The sequence below is a fragment of the Cervus canadensis genome, chromosome 16 (genome assembly GCF_019320065.1).
Source record: "Cervus canadensis isolate Bull #8, Minnesota chromosome 16, ASM1932006v1, whole genome shotgun sequence".
NCBI classification, from domain to species: Eukaryota; Metazoa; Chordata; class Mammalia; order Artiodactyla; family Cervidae; genus Cervus; species Cervus canadensis.
In genome coordinates, this window is record NC_057401.1 from 29,644,159 (window position 1) to 29,666,925 (window position 22,767).

Consider the following 22,767-nt stretch of genomic DNA (forward strand, 5'->3'; position numbering starts at 1 on the left):
TATATCTTCATGGATAAAATTCAAATTTTAATGAGGTCAGAAGCTAAAATTTCCTTTGTCTTATCCCTTTTCTTTGGGCTTCCCTGGTGGTTCAGACGGTAAAGCGTCTGCCTGTAGTGCAGGAGACCCAGGTTTGATTCCTGGGTTGGGAAGATCCCCTGGAGAAGGAAATGACAACCCACCCCAGTACTCTTGCCTGGCAAATTCCATGGACTGAGGAGCCTATTAGGCTACAGTCCATGGGGTCGCAAAGAGTTGGACACGACTGAGTGACTTCACAGGGTTCATCCCTTTTCTTTATCCCTGATTTTTTTCCCCATCTCTCTTAATTCTTTACCTTCCACATCCTGCCTTCTGTCAAGCTTCCCATCCTTGCAGCCACAACCTGGGCTGACCAGTGGGTAACAAGAGAGGTTATGTCGAATTAATCATTCCTTTCCCTAAGAATAACTTTTTATTTTTTTTTTCCCTAAGAATAACTTAAGACATGAAAGCCATCTTTCTGTTTTATCATGATTGCCACTCATCTCCTAAACATTTATGTGGTGATAGGAGGCATTACTAATACATTATATACTTTTTCACATGTGGATCAAATAAAGAGAAAAAAATCCTTTTTAGGAAAATCATAAAAGATTCTGTAACACATCCTTTCCACTTGTAGGTCTACAAATGATTTAAGTGGCAAAGATTACAACTAAAAGGGAAGCCCCATTTAATACCCTCTAGAAAAGAAGAATAAGCTACCAAAATGAGACCTCTCATGTGAAAATTAGAAAACAAAGATGATGCCTTTTCTCATCTTCTATCAATTCATCTTAGACTTTACTAAAGATGGAAGCCATCTACACGACAGCAATGCTGGACCTATCATAAAATAGTATTCTGATTCTGTGTATTTATAAAGCACAGACTCACTACAGATCACAGGAAGGTGGAGAGTGAGAAAAAGATTGAGAGAAGGAAAAAAGGGTGGGAAGAAAGAAAGAAGATGCAGCTGACGTTAAAACTTTTTAGATAACCCTTGATTTCGTCACCTAAGTCTCCTCTGCTATTAATAGCAGCGACATTTGGGCTAAAGATTCGGACTCTGCGTCTAGTCTGCACAGATAGTCTGACTAATTCTAGGCACTCTGTTTGGCTTATTTTCTTATCATCGTCCTCCAGGCAAAAGTGTAAGATTGACATCTCAAAGGAATTTTATTAACAGACATAAATAGTTTTGTCAATATGCAATGACATCTTGGTAAATGAACCAATCTTATTTAACAATAGAGTTATCCTGTTGCTCTGACTTCCATGTCAGTGAAACTGCTAGTGAACCAGTCTCCCCACATGACACGCTATGCTCCCATGGACAACTCCAGCCGGCCCCTTCACTGCCTCCCGACAGCAGAGTTCCAGAAGGCGGACCCAAAGGTACATAGGACAGACATAAAGTACTGCAAGGGTTCACTACCCTGACCCCATTTTCACACACCACAAACACTTTATCCAAGGCCAGGGGGAATAATCTAGAAATACAGTCCTTGACTTCACATTCTGCTTAATAACCATCCACCCAAGAACAGAGTCCAGGGCCCAAGTAGCACATAGCAGCAACAGGAGCTGTTCTAATTCACAGTTCAAAAAGTGGATGGCTTTATTATCTCCTACACAGAAAAAGAAAGTTTTCTGCAGTCTTTTCTAGCCGGAGTGTGAGAGCTAAATCCATCAACTATTAACCAGTCACAGGTTCACCACTCGGGCTCACACCCTTTCGGAGACCCCCTGTTTGAGACGTTTTCCTTCTGTGTGAACAACAGAAACCCAAAAGACACGGCTTGATGGGACTCAGATGCCTTGATGACCTCCTTCCCCAAGTCAAACCACAGAGAAACCAGGATTCCATTTTTCCCTATTGACAAATATCCTGGAATGTAGTACCATAAAAATTTCCTTTTCTAAAATGAGACTATACTGAAGTTGGATGCTATTAGAGACAGTGAAAACTAGGAAGTAAGACTAAGGCTAGAACAGGGTCTTTCACAACTTTCTCTACCTAGTATCACAGGTAAAACCCCACTTGAAGAAACGGTCACCTGAAAGGAAGTCATCTCTCTTCCTTTCCTTTCACACATGCCTGGCAAGCACTTACCTGACTTTTTTGCCTTGTTCAGAGAGCATCTTCACCAAATCAGCAATGGGGTACTGAGCTTTGGCTGCACAGAGACCGTAGCCTACAGGAGCATTGAGAATACAGAAGAATGCGGTTTTATTTCAAATTGCATGAACTACAATTTCTCTCTACAATTTTTATGCCAAAAAGGGCAATCAGTTAACAGGACTAGAAGTGAAAACAAAAAACTGACAACATGGACTTTAAAAAATATTAGCCTAAATTTCAAATTCAAAATCTCATGGTCCCTCCTCAGTCCCCTACAGTGTCTAACAGTGCTGGGCACTCCCTCCCACATCATACACACACACAGACACACATGCACACACACACATGCACGGTGTACACGCTCTCACCCACGCTCACACATGTTTTCAAACTGTCACCCTATTTGGCTTTAAGATCAATGCCGTCCCTTAATAACCCTCCTAACTTTGCCACTATTCTTCCTCGATTTCCTTGAACAGATCTTTTCCTTCTGTACTCCCGCTCTTAAATCCTGACTCTCCCCAGGGCTTTACCTTTGCACCTCACTCTCTCCCTGGAAAATCTCAGCCCATCCCACAGCTTCAACAACCTCCTGAAAGTAAAAAAATATTAAGTCGCTCAGTCAGGTCCAACTGTTTGCGACCCCATGGACTATAGCCCGCCAGGTTCCTCTGACCATGGAATTCTCCAGCCAAGAATACTGGAGCAGGTAGCCATGCCCTTCTCCAGGGGATCTTCTCGACCCAGGGATCAAACCCGGGTCTCCTGCATTGCAGGCAGATTCTTTCCTGTCTGAGACACCAGGGAAGCCCCAACAACTGCCTGACAGCTCCCAATCTGCCTCCAGGCTCCCCCCAACACTGAGCTCCGGTTCAGCCTGTCCACTGTTCCAGCTCCACTGCAAACTTAATGTTTCCAAATGAGAACTTGAGATTTTCCCCCTCTGCCAAAAAAAAAAGTGCTCCGTAGTTCTGATGTTCTTCCAAGTATGACCAAAAACATCAATCATTTCCCCTCTCCTTCAACCCCTGTGTTCTGTCCCTCCACCCTTTCCAGTGAATCTCATATCTATCCCCACTTTCCTACCCTCATTTTCTTCAAAGACCGATCTCTGCTCAAGGTATTCCCCCTACCTCCCCCACCCCAATACCATTCACCCTCTGGGGTCCAACACAAATCCTGACTTCCTAACAATCCTTAGGTTCCCCGTGATAGAAAAACGTGCCTACACTGTCCAATGCAGCCCTTATCATAACCCATCTTGCAGTATTTACTGATCTGACTTCTCCACGAGATGGAAAATGCCTAAGGGAAGAGAGTATGTCCTTTACTCTCCACTTTCACACCCAAGGACGGTGTTTCTCAACAGGTAACACCAACGCACTCTGGCTGGGATAAACCATACTGCAGGAAGGGCCGAGGCTTAGAGCGTATTTGGTTTACCTGCTCCCCCACACACGAGCCGACAACGGCAGCCCCATCTTCGAGAAGCCAAATCCCCAAATCCATGTGTTTCAAAGGCCCAGAGAAAAATAATGCTGCCCCCACTTGAGAAGACTGTCACCTGAAGCTTCAGTTCTGCTAATGTTTGTTATTTACATCTTAGTACATAGTCAACCAACAAACTACCCACATGACAAAAATCAATTGATTTTCTTTACAGGAAACTTCTATGATAACATGATAGAGTTAAAATCCTAATCTGAAATCAATGTACTGCCTGTAATAAATGCAATGGCATTCTTTGATGAGTAAGAAGTACTGGGCTAAGCCTCAGGAAATTGGGAAATTGAAGCTTGGGGAGATAAACTGACTTGGGCCACATGTCAATTACTAGAGGCAAAATGAAAAACAGAAGTAAGGTGTTACGACTTCTAGATCAAGTCCTTTCTACTGGACTTGTTGCCTCATCTATGTTGGAAATCACATGATTTTCAATGATTTTTTTAAATATTTACTTTCAGAAAGAAAGATACTAACATTTATCAACCTTTACTGAGTCTAACGAGTGAGTTGAACACTTTCATATACTATCTAATCCTGACATAAGCCCAAACTTTATCAATGAGAAAAAAAATAACCAAGACTCAAAGATCATTTAAATATTTTGTACTGAATCACAGAAAAACACAGGTAGAATCCACTACCTCAATTTATAAAATCTCTATACGATTCCCAAACGATTAACCTAACCAAGAATTCTCAGTACTATTCACTTAGTACACAGGGTTGTTTCTCAATTGCCATTACATTTTCAAAAATGAGTAAGTTCCAACTTGATTTTTCCTATTACAAGAAATTACTTTAAGTGCTTATAGGTTGTTTGCTTTCAGGTTTTGGTTTTTTACCTGGAGTAATAATAATGCTATTAGCTTCTCGAATCATGTCAATTGCATTGTCAAGGCTGATTTCTGTATGCGTGCCAGAAATTTCCATGGGTTTTCCACCAGCTGTTGAAGTGGTACCATAGCCTCCAAGAATCACATTAGCCAGGGAGCGATTCATTGCCTGGAGAGCAAAATTATCAGCTGTGAAAATTTAATCCACACAAATTTTCTGTGAATATGATAGTCAGAGTCAATTAAAGACGTTTACTTGATCACCTAAAACATTTTAACCAAATAAATTTGATTGAGTGTCTGAAAATTATTTCAAAAACTTAAATGATGAAAAGACATCTGGGAAATCACATCATTGTTTTCTACAAAATCAACTTCACACTGATATATTTTCCATCAAAATAAATTTTAGAAAAGCATTTAATGGAAAATTACCAGTGACTTTAACATATATTAAAAAAGTGCTAGTTGCTCAGTCATGTCCAGCTCTTAGCAACCACATGGACTGTAGCCCGCCAGGCTCCTCTGCCCATGGAATTCTCCAGGCAAGAATACTGGAGTGGGTAGCCATTCCCTTTTCCATGGCATCTTCCTGACCCAGGTATCAAACCTGGGTCTCCATCATTGTAGGCAGATTCTTTACCATCTGAGCCACCAGGGGAGGCCCAAAAACTCTGATCTAGTCCTTCTTACCTGTGTACCGACTAAGCAAGTTCTATCTCTATATTGGCATGTATTTCACCTGAGTAAAAGAGAATGAAGGCTATAGAAATTGTACAAGGTGACTCTACCTACCGATATCTCAGGTGAACTCTGCTACAAGTTCAAGCTGTTAAGAGGCAACAGGGAAGAATCAAAGGATAGAGACCCCTATCATTTAGAAGTCTGCTGCCCTCTGCCGTCAAGAAAAAAAAGTGAAGGAGTTGACAATTTCCAAAGCACCTACAGGTCCAAGAAGCAAGAAGAGAAGTGACTGGATTCATCATTAGCCTTTTTAAGTAGTTCACTTCCAAAAAGGTAAATGACGAAGTTTATACCCTGCTTCACTAAAATTTACACCCACCTTTTAACTAGAAAAATCATCTAAGGAAAAAATAAGCGGGAGGCATTTATTGGATGCTCACTTACAATCATCCAACCTGGCATGCTGCAGTTCATTGGGTCGCAGAGTCGGACACGACTGAGCAACTGTACTGAACAATGTAATACAAACACGACTGGACCATGTGACAATAATGTGTTTGAAAACTGTCTGCAGATCTCGAGAGGTGTGGTGGTAAAAAAGAAAAAAATTATAGAAATAAAATACCAGAAGCTGAATGTTTTTAGTAATCAAAAGCATTTTCAGAACATTATACATGATCAAAGTAGTCATCTCAAATTATCATAATTGATATCATTTCATAAAAAAATTTCAAACAATTAAATCTTATTTTAAGGGTTTTAATAAACATATCATTGATCCATCATTTATACTATTTTAAAGCTATACAAGTGTCAAACTATACTTTTTTTTAAAAGACAACCCTTTACTATTAAAGAGCAAAAAGCATCTGGAGACTTTCAGTGATAAGTAACACATCAGAGGAGAAAAAAAAACAAACAACTCATCCAAAGATAGGCCAGCCTGCTACCACCTTAGGAGAGAGATTTACATAAACTGCTGAAGTGGGACAGAGAAAAGGCAGGAAAAGAGAAGAGAAGAGGAGAGCCTCACTTATGTTTCAAAGGTGTGGGTCAAAACATCAGAATTTTTAAGTTGCTCCTTTGACCTAACCTCATTTATCAGACATTCACATTTACAGAGCCCAGAGTCTGGTAAATTTGTCTAAGATTATTGCATATAAAATAAAGCTCAGAATATCCTTATGCATATTACTAACAGATAAGAGGATCAGAGAAAAATTAAAGTGATGCTTTTAAGTTCTTCATCCTAATCCAACATGATGTTTCAAATTCTTAACACAACCTCCTCAACTTAAATCCAAAGTTGAATGAAAATCCAAACAGCCATATCGGAGACTTCCCAAACATTCAACATATGCTGATTTTTATAAATCCTTTCCAGTTTTGAATCACAGGATTTTGAAACTAAATTACTAGAAATACGTTCTATCAATTTTTGCCCTTAAAAATGGTTTCAAAGAACAATTTCAAACACTAAAATATTTCTGCTATAATTTTCCTCTAGTGAAACATACAAAAAGGCTCCATCACCTGGATCACATAGTCCCATAAACAGACAGATGACAGAGAAATATGATGTAGAAGATATGACCAATTTACTCTCACTTGGCTTAAAAGGAACCCTTCTTTTCTTCCTATAAAGCTGAATGGAGAAGGAAAGAATTTCTGAGAATATTTAATTAGTGTGTACCCACTTCTGATGGTATCTCACAAGAAAAAAATAGGGAACCACACAGTAATTTAACAATCAAAGTCAACTTGTTAAACACATATCCTCAATTATATCACCATTACACTAATTCCACGTGGTCTCCTAAAAACTAAATCAATCTTCATCTCTGAATTTACCATTGCAACATCATATTTCCAACAAACGTTTAGGGTTTAGGGCTTTGTTCTGCTTCCTTTTTTTATTTTTATTTTTTTTGCTTGCTTGCTTAAGTGACTGATGAGACTACCCTGTGACCACTGATCCACAGCCTGCAGAGTTCCCAAGCTCCAAGACAAAGCATTTGCAACAGTGTCCAGGACTGTTCCTTTTAAGTTACTAAGCCCAATAATGAAAATTGTATGCTATATTAAAGAGATCCTTAATTCACATAATTCCCAGCAAACTAAGAAATAAATACGAAAACAAAGGAAGATCATAAAATAAATAAAACCGAAGCAATAACAACATGTATACCATTGACTAGCATCCCCTCGTTTCAACGCTTTATAGGTACTAATTAGTTGATCACAAGGCAAAAAAAAATTATTTTTGGTTTGGCTTTCATTTACTTCATTCTGCTTTATTTTCACTTGGAAACAAGCAGCAAAGTACAAAAACCAGAGAATTCAGCCTGAGAATGCTGTTGCATTTTTGTAAGCCTTCTATATCCCAAGCCCTAATTTGGACACTATCTCAAGTAAATGAACTGTAAAATCATAAAGAGGTTAATGTCTCTATGACCTCTGGATATAAAGCAAATAATTCATTTGAGCTGGCTATTTAGACACTTTCGATATTTTCTAGTTTTTATAATATTGGGTATTGTGTAACCAAGCAATACTCAGAGGATACCCAAAAGGCTTCTTTGTCAGAACAAAAATTCAATTTTCAGGATGATGGTTACACTTAGGGTCCATTCCACCCCCTCTCACATAATAAAATCACTCTGCTCTGGTTTGGATTTGGATATTTCCTTCAATAAATGATAAAATTATGAAGGCAAACGTACTAGTAATATTAACAGATATTGATAACAGGTAGTATTTCTGCTACCATAACTTCTCAAAGAGAATTCCAAACTGGGAAATGAGCTAATAAAACACTCATTTTAAAATTACTATATTCACTTGAATGTGCCAGGTGCGAAGGCAGGCTCCACAAACACAAAGGCAAATAATAAATGGTGTCTTAAAATATCTTCCTTGTAAAATGAGAATATTTCTTACCTCCAGAATTAGTTTGAGAATTCGGAGTCAATATTTGTAAAGCACCCAGCATAGTATACTACATCCAATTACAAGTAGCTATTTCACTTTTATTATTATTATGAACCACTCTAAGCTGATAAGTACAAGCCATGGATAAACCATTTCTTATAATAAACTAATTGCTTATTATAAGAAACAAGCAATTTCTTATAATAAAGAGAAGAATCAATGAAGATTAATGTGAAAAGTCAGAGAGCAGGAAAATTGAGAAGGAAAGGAAATTTGTACTTTTGAAATATAAAACATGGCAGGCATGTTTTTGTTGTCTTGTTTGTTTTTCAAGAAGTCATAGGAATGGACAGTGAGCAGTAAAACAAACACCCCACACATCACTGGTGGGAGCTTTGACTGGAATGTCCTTTGAAGATCAACTTATCCATATCTACAGCGAACAAAAATATCTTACTCCCTTTGGTCAAGTAATTGTACTCACAGAAATTTGATCTAAGAAAATAATCCATGATGCCTAAGGAGGAATACTGCAGCAAAAAAAAAAAAAATTAAAAACAACTAATATCATGGACTTGGATAAATAAATTATGATATAACTTTGTGATATAATAATATGTAGACACTAAAATTTATTGGTAAGAAAATTAAACGTTAACATAGAATGTATTTAAACATATACATATGAAAAAAGATAAGAATTAAGACTAATGTTAACCAGTTAAGTGGTAATGGGATTATAGATTATTTTATATCCTTATTTATCCTTTTCTATTTTCTTAATGAAAGATGTTTCATTAAATATCATTTATTTTTGTAATCGAATAATATTTTTTAAAAAATTAAAGCTTCAACTGTTCTTGATTCCAAATTACTACAATTTGCTATTATAGAGTAGCAATCTGACCCAGTGTGATTTCTATGGTCACAGACTGCTATGAGCCCTTATTAACCTTATATACAATACAGGTATTAAAAACTATCTGAGGTATGCTAACAGTAAATGACATGCCTGAGGCAGTGAAAGTAAAAAAGAACAGCAAAAACAGGTCAATAAATATGAAAGAACAGATAAAAATTTAGAGAAAGATGACATAACTGCAAAAGTACATTGGAAGGACTGAAGCTGAAGCTCCAATACTTCAGCCACCTGACGCGACTGAAAAACAAAGAGATGCTGTCACTGCAGAAACACATGCGGAAAAGGGTACTTTCAACAAGTGCCTTTTATACCTTATTCTAGCTAAAGCTATAGAGGTGCTATTTCAAAACTTGTTATAGTTACTATAACAACAGAAGAAACCCAGTGCAAGGGACAGAGAGGAAATAAAAGACACAGAAATGTGCGGAATACTGCTGATAAATTGAAGAACCTCACTGTGGTGCAGGAGGAGACTCCTCAAAGTCCCTTGGACAGCAAGGAGATTAAACCAGTCAATCTCAAGGGAAATTAACCCTGAATAGTCATTGGAAGGACTGATGCGGAAGCTGAAGCTCCAGTATTTTGGTCATCTGATGCAAACAGCCGACTCACTGGAAAAGTTCCTGATGCTGGGAAAGACTGAGGCTAGAAGGAGAAAGGGGCGTCAAAGGATGAGATGGCTGGATGGCATCACCGATGCAATGGACATGAACTTGGGCAAACTTCAGGAGATGGTGAGGGAAAGAGAGGCCTGGTGTGCTGCTGTCCATGGAGTCACAAAGAGTTGGACACGACTGGGTGACTGAACAACAGCAACAAGGAAAACCATTTAAGAGAAAAAGAATAAAGATTAGAAGGCAGCCGTGCTGACTTCTCAAGAACTATATACAAGTCCCCCCTTCCTCTCCCCACTGGCCTTGTAAAAATTCAAATCCTCCCATCTAATTTTAAAATTAGTATTTGACATCAACCATAAGTTTAAGTGGGACTTCCCAAGGTGGTGCTAGAGGTAAAGAATCTGCCTGCCAATGCAGGAGATGCAAGAAACGCGGGGTTCAATCCCTGGGGCAGGAAGATCCCCTGTAGTAGGAAATGGCAACCACTTCAGTATTCTTGCCTGGAAAAATCCATAGACAGAGGAGCCTGGCGTGCTAGAGTCTGGGGCCGCAAAGAGGACACAACTGTATTAGTGACAATCTGCTGCCCCCCACTGGTCATTCAAATTTACCAAATGAAGCAAGAAAACTATAATACAACTGAATAAATTTTTCTTCTTTATAAACATTTGCTTTAAAAAAAATACTCCAAAGCCTGACACTCTTCCAATAGGAAACACCTTTTCAAACTCCTTGAACAACTTAAAGGATTTTATTTTGAAACCTCTCAGCTGGTTTTGAACTCAGGCTTTCAAATTTTTGTACTTATAGTATGTCCAAAGGAAACTAATTTTTTATTATGAAAAGATAATTTTAGCATTCAATTTTAAATTAAAACATAAAGAGAAACTCTGAGTTGTAAAATAAGGGCTATTAAAATTCTAATAAAGGTGGAGTCATTTTTCTGCCTGAGTGATCAATCAGTATAAAGGCAATTCTGACTTCACCCAGTTTCATGCTTGTCTTTTCACAGTCTTTCAAAACTATTATTTAGAGAATGATATCTATCATTTGAAATAGTGCTTTAGTCAAAACTTTATATTTGCAGGTTATCTTCTTGCCATTAAGAAGAGAACTAGAAACAAAAAAGAAGCTAGGAAGTATTTGTTTTGTTAATTTTTTTTCAAACCATGCTGACCACAAAACTTCAAGATAGGCACTCTCACAGATGACCAGTGGGAGTGTAAATTGCAGCATGCTTTCTGGAAACCACATGACAAAAAGAAGACAAAGCCCAAAAAATGAGCTTTTCACTTCTAGGAATCATCCTAAGACAAAAATCAGAAGTGCCAAAATGTGCTTACGTAGGAGAAAGAAATATCAAACAACACTAAAGGTAAAGCATGGGGGAAAAATTAAATCTTGAATATCCATATGATAGATTAACATGAAACCCTAAAAACAGTATTTAAACAGCATTTTTAATATAAGCAGCAAAACTATCACTTGGAAGATTAAAAAAATTAAACAAAAATCCTATGGACAGAGGAGCCTGGCAGGCTACAGTCCATGGAGTCACAAAGAGTCAGACACAACTGAGCAACTAACACACAGCATACAATATGACCAGACAAGTAACACAGAGATCTGTAATACACAAAGAAAAAATCAGAAAATAAAATCTTAAGTGTTTTAATCACCAGATGAAGTTAGAAGATTTTTGTCTTTATATTTAATTTTATAAATTATCTACACTCAGGTACTTTACCAGCAGTCTGGCAAATTCATTCAAACGAAACACTCCAATATTTCTGCTAGACAGAAAAAGAACTGACACAGTCATTTCTGCTGCAAATAACAGAAATAACAGACAGGTCCTGATTTTCAGAACAGTATCTCCTCCTTCACTGGCTGCTTCCTTACCACACACATGATGTAGGACAGGATCGCGCCGGAGGAGCCGATAAGCGCACCCACGATGGTCAGCAGGTTGTTGTTGAGCAGGAAGCCCTCCGCACACAGGGCCCAGCCTGAGTAGCTGTTGAGCACAGTGATGACCACGGGCATGTCGGCACCCCCAATGGCAGCCGTCAAAGTCACGCCCTAGTACAGAAACCAGAGTGGAATTCAAAATCTACACATTGGAAAGGAACCTCTGACACTGGGCACTGTGGTTCATAATCATTCCAGTTTTCCAACTGATACATTTACACGTAAATTCCATGCCTGGGAATGACCCCTATCAGACCGACTCTCCTACAGATATAACAAGTAAAAACACTGAACCACGTTTTCCACCTGCAAAAAAAAAAATCCCCAAATACCTAAGAGGCACTAACCATGAGCAGGCAGAAACTGGAGAGGGGTCTACACTTGGAAAAAAGTAATAGCATTGAGTTGATGTTACAGTTTTTATGACTCTAGCTGATGAGCAAGGAGGGTCCTGTCGGTGCCAAGAGAAGCAGCTAAAACTTAAATACAAGCCCAGTCTTAACTGGCTTGAAAATCTGAGGGTACAGTTTTGGGTGACTTAGCAATTACTCACTCCTGTCCAAACTGTCACATGACACCTTTATTGCTCTGGGGTCTTCTCACTGGATCAATGTTTCAGTCAATAGGAATTTAAAGAGACAAGGGTTTCAGTTCTGTGCATTGGTGCCTGCCGTGTGACAAACCCTCTAAAACAAAACAAGCGTCAAAGATACCTCGCCCATTAGTTGCTCTCACACTTGATGCAAGCTCCGAGATCAAGCCAAATAATCATATAAGGGATGACAGAAGATGAGATGGCTGGATGGCATCACCAACTCGATGGACATGAGTTTGAGCAATCTCTGGGAGTTGGTGATGGACAGGGAAGCTTGGCATGCTGCAGTCCATGGGGTCGCAAAGAGTCGGACACGACTGAGAGACTGAACTAAGCTGAAGCAATTACTACATGTCTAACTTTGTGCTAAGCACCACAGATGATTTTTAAAATTTTTAACATAAACTTCGTGAATGAAGTATACACTAAGAGTATACTAGACAAACATGAAGCAATCCGTGAACGACACAGAGCTAATTCAGCAGAGCCATACACTGCTATAACAGAATGCTAAATTGTGACATACAGACACACAGAATACTGTATGTACCCACATACTAAATGCAATAACCAGAGAGGAAGAGGAAGACCAACCTATCCTAGGAGGTTTCTCTGAACTCCCCCACTGAACACACAGGGTTTAATAAATGCAGTTCATTTTATATGACTATTTGGCTTGATATCAGAGCTTCCGGCAAATGTGAGGGCAACCAATGGATCTCTCTGACACTTGTTTTATTTTAGAGGGCTTGTCACAGAGCAGGCACCTAATGAACAGAACTGAAACTCTTGGCTCTTTAAATTCCTACTGACTGATTCATTGATCCAGTAAAAAGACCCCAGAGCAATAAAGGTGTCACATGTGACAGTCTGGACAGGGGTAAGTGAAGAGAAGGAGAATTTTATTCTTACACTTTTCTATATTGTTCAAACTCTACGAAGATGAACACATAACAGCATATTAAAACATCCATCAGGGGTCTTAATGAGACAGAAATAAGGTTAGACTGTAACCTAATAAAATACTTAGTTCCTCACTAAGAACGTGCTTTCCATCTCTGACCTCTTACCATGACAGCAGAGAGGGCTGAGACAGAGCCCAGACAGGTGATGCCGGTGGTGAAGCTGGGGTCCATCATGAAGGGGATGATCCCACCCACGCTAGCGGCCAGCAGGCCCGCGTTGAGGAGGTGCCTCCCAGGGAGCAGCAGAGGGGCGGACTTCAGGATTCCTAGGGCGGAGGATGGGGCCATTAGAATGCAAGACGTGTCCCAAGAAATCCCCTCAAACACTCTAAGTCATTTAATCATAAGCTACAAAATGTAATATTAGGATAAAAACATGCTACTTAAAATAGCACTTTATATCACCAGCTACTGAAACATGAAAGCATACACTAGAGTTCTTACATATAAACATTAATGGAAGTGGGGAAAGTATGGCTCAGCTTAACTGTCCTTTGATCACACAAGTTCTTTACTCTTTGTCATGGAATCATGAGAAGTGATTTTTCTTCCCCAGATGACCAATACAGAAGTTAAGTGTGGTCTTATTTACTTAAAACTTCAAAACAGTCCTAGACCATTTGTTTTTCTGATTCTATCAACTGAGCCCAAGGGAGAAGGGTCCTTGTTTGCTAGCTGCTTTTAAAGACAGAGTATATCATAGGCATTAAGCTCTTCTGTGATTTTTAAGTTTCATGATGTTCCCCACTTAATTCTAATGACTTGATTACTGAGAGGCAAGATCAGGTTTTTAAATCACAAACTTGTTTTTCCAGAGACTCATGTTTTCATGAAAACACTGAAAGCAGAAAGAGGTGTTTTTTTTTCCCTCCACTTCTATCTTCATGGTTGGCGTTAATGGTAGCCAAAGCTGCCACACTAGACCCCTAAAATGTGTATTTATTTTCAAAGTAAGTACTGTATACTAATCACACAAATTTATTCAATAAGCCTCTCTCTATTCTGGGAAATGTATAAAGTTCATTTCTGTGAATGCTATACAGCCATCTCTAAACAAGGATTATGAAGCCGTCATTTTGTTCATATGTATCATCAAGTGTCAACTAGTCCCTGTAGGCAAATTTCTGTGCACTAGTATCCTCCACGAGCTGTCTGCAGAAGCCTTGGCTTCAAAGTTTTGTGAGATTTGTAAAGACCAATAAAGAGAAGCCAACTTTATTGAGAAAAAAAACTTTCATAGTGTTTCCCAGAGTCATACAAATACTCTTCGCCTAATAGGTTCTGCTACTAAGCCATTTTCTGAAATTGAAATGGACCCCTGAACACCCTAAACAATAGATATTCACCTCCATGTTACACTGGATCGCTTACCCTGCAATTTTCCGTAGGCAACGAGAGACCCACTGAAGGTGACCCCGCCGATGTAAGTACCGAGGTAGGCCACAATCTTGGTGAGGTTGGCTGCTGCATCCGTAGCGAAATGCGGATATTCTACAACGTACTCAGCTATGCAAGTGAGCACGGCTGCCAGTCCCACTAAACTGTGGAAAGCAGCAACCAACTGAGGTAAATCAGAGATCTGGATGCGCTTTGCAATTGTCAATCCTGTCAGGAAATGGAAGTCAAAGAAAAGTTAAAGCAGGACAGACCTTTGAGAAATAATCCAATAAAGCCCACAATTAAATATTACTTGGCTACAGGAAAGAAGGAAATCTTGTCACTGGAACAACATGAATGGACCTTTAGGGCATTATGCTAAGTGAAATAAGCCAGACAGAGAAAGACAAATACCATATGATCTCACTTATGTGTGGAATCTGAACTAACAAACAAGCTCACAGATACAGACAACAAATTGGTGACTGCCAGAGGCAGGAGGTAAAGGGTGAGCAGAATGGGTGAATGGGATCAAAAGGTACAAACGACCCGTTATAAAATGAGTAAGTCCTGGGGGTGGAATGTACAGCATGGTGCTATAGTTAATAATAAAGCTGTATTGCAGATTGAGGTGCTAAGAGAGTAGATCTTAAAAGTCCTCATCACAAGAAAAAAAATTTTATGTATGGTGACAAATGTTAGACTTATTGCAGCAATCATTTTGCAAGATATATATATGTATATATCAAATTATTATGTTGTAGATCTGAAACTAGTATGATATTATATGTCAATTATTCCTCAGTTTAAAAAAAGACAACACTAAGGTTATCCATCATTGTCATTAATAACTATTTATCTACTTCCTCGCAAAAATCTCTCTTACAGGACTATCCAGGCAAGAACATTGGCTTAAATATTAAATACCCTTTCATATAGCAGGTTCTTTCAACCACCTCACCAATGCCAACTCTAAAGAACCCAAACACATAGCATCAACTTCTCCTTACAACCTCTGAACATTCTCCTAGACTAACACTTCTTCAGATTACTTAAAGTTCCAACTAAACTCCTTAAATTCTCCCCACTGTATGAACAGCCCAGGCTCCCTTCCCTATTAGGCATCACTTGCCCCTGAGCACGCAAGGAACAGCTGGAATGAAGGTGGCCTTGGCTTTCAGGTGGGCAGAAGGAAGCCAAGTCCAAAGGTAATGAAATGCAAATATCTGAACAGAAAACAACCAAACCAGGAGACTCTGGAGTTACCTGGCTACAGGCAGACGGTACAGAGGACTGGGTCTCGTAGTATTTGCAAAGACCACATCTAAAGGTTTTCCTGCCATGAACCTACAGCACAAGCATTTTCCTTCAAGTGCCTTTCCAGGGACTGTAAGAAAGTATGCACAGCTTTCCCAGAGAAATAAAACAGGAGACGTAAAGCTAAAGCTGTGCTGCTAAGCATTTAACCACCAGCCTCCCAGGATAAAAACAGGTGTGAGTGCCTGGATGGGAGGGGAGTTTGGGGGGAAATGGAAACATGTGTATGTATGACCGAGTCCCTTCACTGTTCACCAAAAACTATCACAACATTGTTAATCGGCTATACCACAATACAAAATAAGTTTTAAAAAGTGAATAGATTAGAGAATGCTCCTTTTTCCTATTCTCAAAAAAGATTCATGTAAAAGTGGTGTTTCATTTTTCCCTTAACTATTTAGAAAAATTCACTAGTAAAACTGTATGAACTTAACTTTTCTGAAAGGATGCTTTTTTGTTTCAATTTCAATAGATGTAAATTTTTACTATAAATTTTTAAATCTCAGCCTGTATCACTCTTGGGGATATATAGTTATAAAATTATGAATAACACCTATTTTATTACCTTTAATATAGTTTATTATCTTTTTATTACCTTTTTAATAGCTGTAGGTCTAAGTCATTACTTTCTTATCCACTGAAATGATATATACAATTATATACATCATTATACATATATTTTTATTACTCTTACCAATCTTAGAATATTGTCGATTTTATACTTAAATAAATGAACTTTAAGTTTTTTTAAAAAAATGTGTGTGTGTAAATACAGAAGTTTTTACTCATAAAAATGTATGTAGTACACAAGTTTCAAAAAATAAAAATATATACAATATTCCTTTTTTTTTCATTTATTTTTATTAGTTGGAGGCTAATTACTTTACAATACTGTAGTGGTTTTTGCCATAAATTGACATGAATCAGCCATGGATTTACATGTGTTCCCCATCCTGATCCCCCCTCCCACCTCCCACAATATTCTTTATTGTAAGCTTCATCTAGCCAATTGGCTTTCACAGAATGCTTTTGTTGATTTTTGCCAAACTCTGGTATCTGCAGCCAACCTAGTGTTTGCAGCTGATGAATGAGTATAGTTTCCACATGAATGCTGGTTGAGATTTTTGTTTACTTTAACAAATAAAATGACAGTGAAACAATGAGATGCATATAAGAACTTCACTCATTGTCAACTATGTGAGTGGGAATTCTGCTGAATCTGAAAATAGTTTCCAAATACTAGAAGAATATTCTATTTTTTTGTGCAATTCATAATATAATGGCTACAGACAAAACACACATTTAAGTTTAAACTGCATTAACATTTTCTCCATCACTCTCTTAGGTCTGGACAATCAACAAAACAGTAAATGAATCCCAGATTTGTAGCATTTGTTGACTTATATGGTGTAAATACAACTGCCATGGCTGATCTGAAGCTACAATGTGATGGCATTAAATATGGATTCAGGAAGAGATGCACAGAAGCCCATATTACATAATATTTCTACCACACAGACATAAGACACATGGATAATCTCAAAAGTGGGGATAATAAAAGCTAGTTAATTCATTAGTGTGTTCAGGATTATTACCTTTGTTTCTAATTTATTTAGTTTTAAGTTTATATAATTTGATTTTTTATAATGGCTGGGTTAACAACCAGCTCAAAAGATTCCTGAAAATTTAACAATCAACCCCAACACGTCACTGAATAAAACTAAACCAGTGGTTTTCCTGCTGGCACACGTTTTCCACGTTTTTAACAGGTATGAAGCCGGATCGTCTGCTGTTATTTAAACCCAGCAGAATAAAACATGAACCTACAGGCAGTACACACATACAAGTATTCTAATCTCCTGTTCTATTATCAGCTAAACGAACAGTCAGTAAAGGAAAACAAGAACTGAGTAAAGGCACTTCTTAGCCCACTTTTGTGACACAGTTCATACTACTCAATGTTTTAAAATGTTTATTTCTGAATGACAATTATAGTACCAACTGTGTGACTTTTGCCAAAATATTTACTGAAGCAACTTCCATTCAGGCAACTTAATTCCTTTATCAATATGGGCTTCAAACAGATACATATATATTCAGAAACTGAACTGCAACTAAAAGTTCTTACTCCTAACAATGTATTCCTAAATCTCTGAGCCTAACTGCCATCAGGTTTTCAAAGGGCATGGGTTTATATCAAGGCAGAACCCACAAGTGCTTACCAATGGTACCGCCCAAAGCCATCGCTCCAGACATCTGAGCTAACAATTCTGGACACGGTTTCAGGCCTCCGAGGGTGGCTGCCAGGCCTCCGGCCACCCCAATCATGCCCAAGGCATTGCCAAGACGTGCAGTCCCCTGGGTGGAAAGCCCAGCCAGGGCACCAACACAGCAAAGGCCAGAGCCCAGGTACATAATCTTTTCAAAGGAAAAGGAAGAAACAGAGAGGTTATCAAAAACATTCAGTCCATCAGCTTAAAGAGAACTTCCTTTGAGGAAACGTGATTCTCTAAAGACATTTCTAGGGACAACTTTAAAGTTAAAAGAGCCAATATGATCTCTTCTTTTAATATTTCAATATATATTCCTATCCATTGGGGATATTAACATACTAAATACTTTAAATTGTACTTGCAATTAAACCATTTACGTACACTGATCTCTTCTGATAAAAGTACCTAAATTTAAATGGAGTTATTACGAGATCTAGACCTGACCCAATGTTACAGGGGAGCCAGCCCCGTGAGGTTGTAAGTGCCAGAGACCATGCTATATACATTGTATAAGTTATAACCCAGTCTCTTGAGATTCACAGGAGGAAAGAAGCATCATCCTCATTTTATAAAAGAGAAAATCCATGCCTAAAGAGGCTACATAATTTTTCTAAGGGCAAATGATAAGTAAATAGCAAATCTGGGATGCTGACATAAATCTCCCTGACTCACTGCTTTAACTCTTCTCAAAGACTGATGTTCATTCAACAAATACATGTTAGAAACAGCAGAAACTAAGAGGGACATGATTTTTCAGCTGTCAGAGAGGCTGCATTCTACAATAGTCATTGAAAAGAAAGGTATAACTGAGCTCAGAACAAAGCTGAATCTCTATTATAAATTATATTTAGACACAGAACTTTCAGAGTTCAACTTGATTATTTCTGTTTTCCTATGCAGCATTCATTTTTAAATTTTCTTTTTTAAATGCGCTGGTGTAACATCTGCCGGATCCATAGATGAAGAAAATAAATAGGAAAAGGACTTGATAGTATTTTAATAAAACATTTTCAAATTCTTAACTGATTATTTCATTGTCTCCCCACAACAATCTAGCTAGGTACATAAAAAGGACACTTATAACCTTCTTGAATCTTTTTACAAGTGGAAAAATGTAGGGACAAACAGGTAAAGCCATATTTGCAGAGTTAGCGAGCAAAGCTGTCTCTAGAATCCAGGGTCCTGATTCTTAGAGGATGAGAATGTTCTATTTGATCAAGATGCTTCAAGAGTTACTGTTATATTTGATTAGAGAAATGCGATTTTTGGTAATGGTAATGGTAATGGTAATCTCACTCGGACAAAGACACAGTACCAAAACAAGAAAGCTTTCAAAAGAGATTCTCACCTGTTCAATGTTATAACCACTGTAGAGGGAGGCTAAATATCCTCCAACAAAGGTACCAGCAGGGAGCAGATACAGGTAATTATACTCCGGAGGGTCAGTGGGACGCTTGAACATGTCCAGCATTCTCTGAGTCACCAGAAAGCCACCTTATCAAAGTAAATATAAAACAAAAAGAGGTATCTTAAGCAACATAATTTTTAAAGCGCTATAATTTTTCTATGATAAGCATAACTTTATCATCTAGGAATACCTACCATTTTAAGTTAATATTTTAAAACCTCAAAAATAGAAGTTATTCTATCATTTGAGCCAGTTACATTGAAGGGGGAACCCCAGAGACATTCAGGAAGAAAATCTGCTATCAGAGCACAGAACCAACTATTTCTGCATGACTAAAAATAAATTAGCTCTTCAAACAGCTCAGGAAAGTAAAAGATCAAAAGGCCAGTATTTTTTTTTTCTTATAGGTTATTCTGTTTGTTAAACCCTAAAATAAGTAATTTAAAAAAATACCATATCAGCAGGTACTAGGTCTGCTGGACACATTAAAGAATTTTTAGCTACAAAACAGCATCAAATGAGTTTCATACACAAGTCATGTGCTAGGCTTTCAGTTTTCAGGAACATGGGACAGGATAACGCAAAAGGCTAAAGTTTTATCTAAAATTATACTTATTTAAAGATGCTATGGTGATAGATCTAAGTCAGCTTAATTCAAAACTATGCATGCAATAACCTTCCAGTTAACCTTAAGCAAGACATCATTTTATTTGTTCGTTTTGGGGCACCCAGGGATAGGGGTGCTCTTTTATCAAATAGTTTCTAAAAATTACCAATAGGCAAAAATAACCAATTCCCCCTCACACAGAGCATTTATAATCTGAGTGAAACATTTTTTTAAAAGGCATGATAAAATTCCTAAAATCAGAATGCTTATTTTATACTTAATTATTTTCTATATTTAATATAAATATTTTAACAAATATATATCATTTTATATTTGCTTCTCATGTCTCCACCAAAAACAGCACTCTGGGTTCTTTCCCTGTCCTTGTACCTGCAATGTTGACTGAGGATATGAATGTAGCAAGAGCAGCAAGGCCCTGAGAAGTTGTGGAAGGATACAAGTGTCCTCCCATCAGCACCAACCCACCGACTGCGGTCAACCCTGGGAAGAAACAAGGATGTGGTGAATAGAAACAATCACGCTGCCAAAGCAAATGTCATCGGTGAAAAGCTCACAAGCACACACACCATAAAGGAGAAAGTTCTCATACACATTCTCACTGAAGTACTTTTGTGGGCAAAGAGTTGCAAAACATTTTCTCTTTCTGCGTAAGAATTTTAACCTTGAACTTTCTAGCTCTGTTCCCCTGATAAAGATATAAAGCAATAATGTTATTAGATAACATCGCTTGTGGTGGAAAGGGACCTCTGCTGGATACGAAGCATCCGAACTGGAAAATGCTATACATGAACTAAAAATATATGATGGTGAGAGCCACAGCTTTGGGCTTTCCCGAGCAGAGTACTTCTTGGAATTGGACTTGTTCCCAGTGGGGATTTCCTGGTGGCTCGGACATAAAGATTCCGCCTGCAATGTGGGAGACCTGGGTTTGATCCCTAGGTTGGGAAGATCCGCCCCCGGAGAAGGGAATGGCAACCCACTCCAGTATTCTTGCCTGGAGAATTCCATGGACAGAGGAGCCTGGCGGGGCTACAGTCCATGGAGTTCCAAAGAGTCGGACACATCTGAGCGACTTTCACCTCACTGGTGGAGATCCTGAAAGCTATGCCTGTGGCAAGATGCCCACCAGGGCCATGAGGTTTCTGAGCCAGGGCGGCTCCTATATCTGTCCAATGTGGGTCTCATTCCTCAGATCTGAGCCATCGCTAGGGTCACAGAGAACAACAGTGTTAGGAAGAGCCGTATACACTACTGCATGAACTGTCATGCTCCTGTGAAACACTGCTTCCAAATTTCTTTGGAGGAATCATTTCTTTAAAGGAAATCATAACTGAAAGAAGAAACAGTGGCTCTGCCCTGCTTGAAATGGGGGCAGCCCAAAGGCTTGACACACCTCCCTGGCCTCTTCCTTCCAACCCCACCCCTCAACCTCTGGGAGCCCAAGTCACCACAACCACCACCACGATGCCAAGCCCTACGATTTGGAAACACAGACTTTATAAACCTCATGGAAAGCACTCTGTGAGTTGAATAAGCCCTTGAAAACCTAAGATGTGAGGAAACAAGAGGGGAACAAACCTGAGATTGCATTAGTCACAGACATCAGCGGTGAGTGGAGAGCGGGAGTCACTCCCCAGACAGTGTGGTAGCCCACGATGCCGGCCAAGCCGAAAGTGGTCACCATCTGGGAAAAGGCTAAATTAGGAGCCGCGATGCCCAAACCTAGTATCCCAGTGAGACCTGGAGAAAGAGGAAAGAGTGTGAGCTCACATCCAATTATCTCAGGAGGATTAAAAGCACACACACACCCACATACAAACAAACATGTGGCAAAGTCAAGGCTTCAAAATTCCACACCCTTGTAAATAATGAGTTGTTTTTGGGGTTTTTTGTTTTTTGCTTTTTTTTTTGAGACATTTCATGATTGGGAAGGGAGGTGAAAGTGAGTTAAAGGTATTGTGAGCAAAACTCAACTTCCTGACCACCACCCCCTAAAATAAATTGTAAACATCTAGTAAAATTTATGAGTCACCTTAATAATAATTTGCACGTTTTCCTCTGCATAACTTGTCCTCTTCTCTGCTTTAAATTTCATTGACGATGCCACATGTGTTTATACAAGTGTTTTTATTCCAGAATTATAGGCCTATAGAGGATCTACCAAAGCATTTTCTACTTGGGCAAGGCACAACCTTTATAAGACAGACTTTGGGGAGGCCCATTTCATGTCACTCTCAGATTTGGCTGAGGAAGAGGGATTTTAAAAGAGTAGGAAGGGTTTCATTCACTCCAGCACCTCCCCAAAACATATGGCTTCCACCCACCCGGGACAGAAGTTTTGCAATTGCTCCTAAATCTGGACTGGACTGCTGGCCAGGGCAGTCAGCTCCAGCCTCAACACCAAGTCAGCAAACAGGATTTTACAAAGAAAAAGGGAAAAAAATACAAATTAAATTAAGAATGTGCAGAATACAAACACTCAGCTCTCAACATACATCTTTAATTATCACCTTTCCTAACAGCAAACATGTGGATGGCTGTTCTGCAACAGAAGAAAGGGTTACCTAGCGGTCAGTGAAAACCAAATGATAATG

General features: G+C 38.7%; 1 protein-coding gene across 3 annotated transcripts in view; it reads right to left on the bottom strand.

Moving 5' to 3' along the window:
* NNT (nicotinamide nucleotide transhydrogenase) overlaps positions 1–22,767 on the bottom strand; it is an 88,582-nt gene that overhangs the window by 18,412 nt on the left and 47,403 nt on the right. For all 3 annotated transcript variants that reach the window (XM_043488522.1, XM_043488521.1, XM_043488520.1), the window contains exons 11-19: positions 21,752–21,913; positions 20,543–20,653; positions 19,486–19,631; positions 18,087–18,282; positions 14,542–14,775; positions 13,276–13,436; positions 11,542–11,721; positions 4,495–4,654; positions 2,138–2,219 (exon numbers count right to left, since the gene is read on the bottom strand). In XM_043488522.1, the coding sequence (XP_043344457.1) occupies positions 2,138–2,219; positions 4,495–4,654; positions 11,542–11,721; positions 13,276–13,436; positions 14,542–14,775; positions 18,087–18,282; positions 19,486–19,631; positions 20,543–20,653; positions 21,752–21,913 (1,432 nt within the window). The remainder of the gene's footprint in view (positions 1–2,137; positions 2,220–4,494; positions 4,655–11,541; positions 11,722–13,275; positions 13,437–14,541; positions 14,776–18,086; positions 18,283–19,485; positions 19,632–20,542; positions 20,654–21,751; positions 21,914–22,767) is intronic.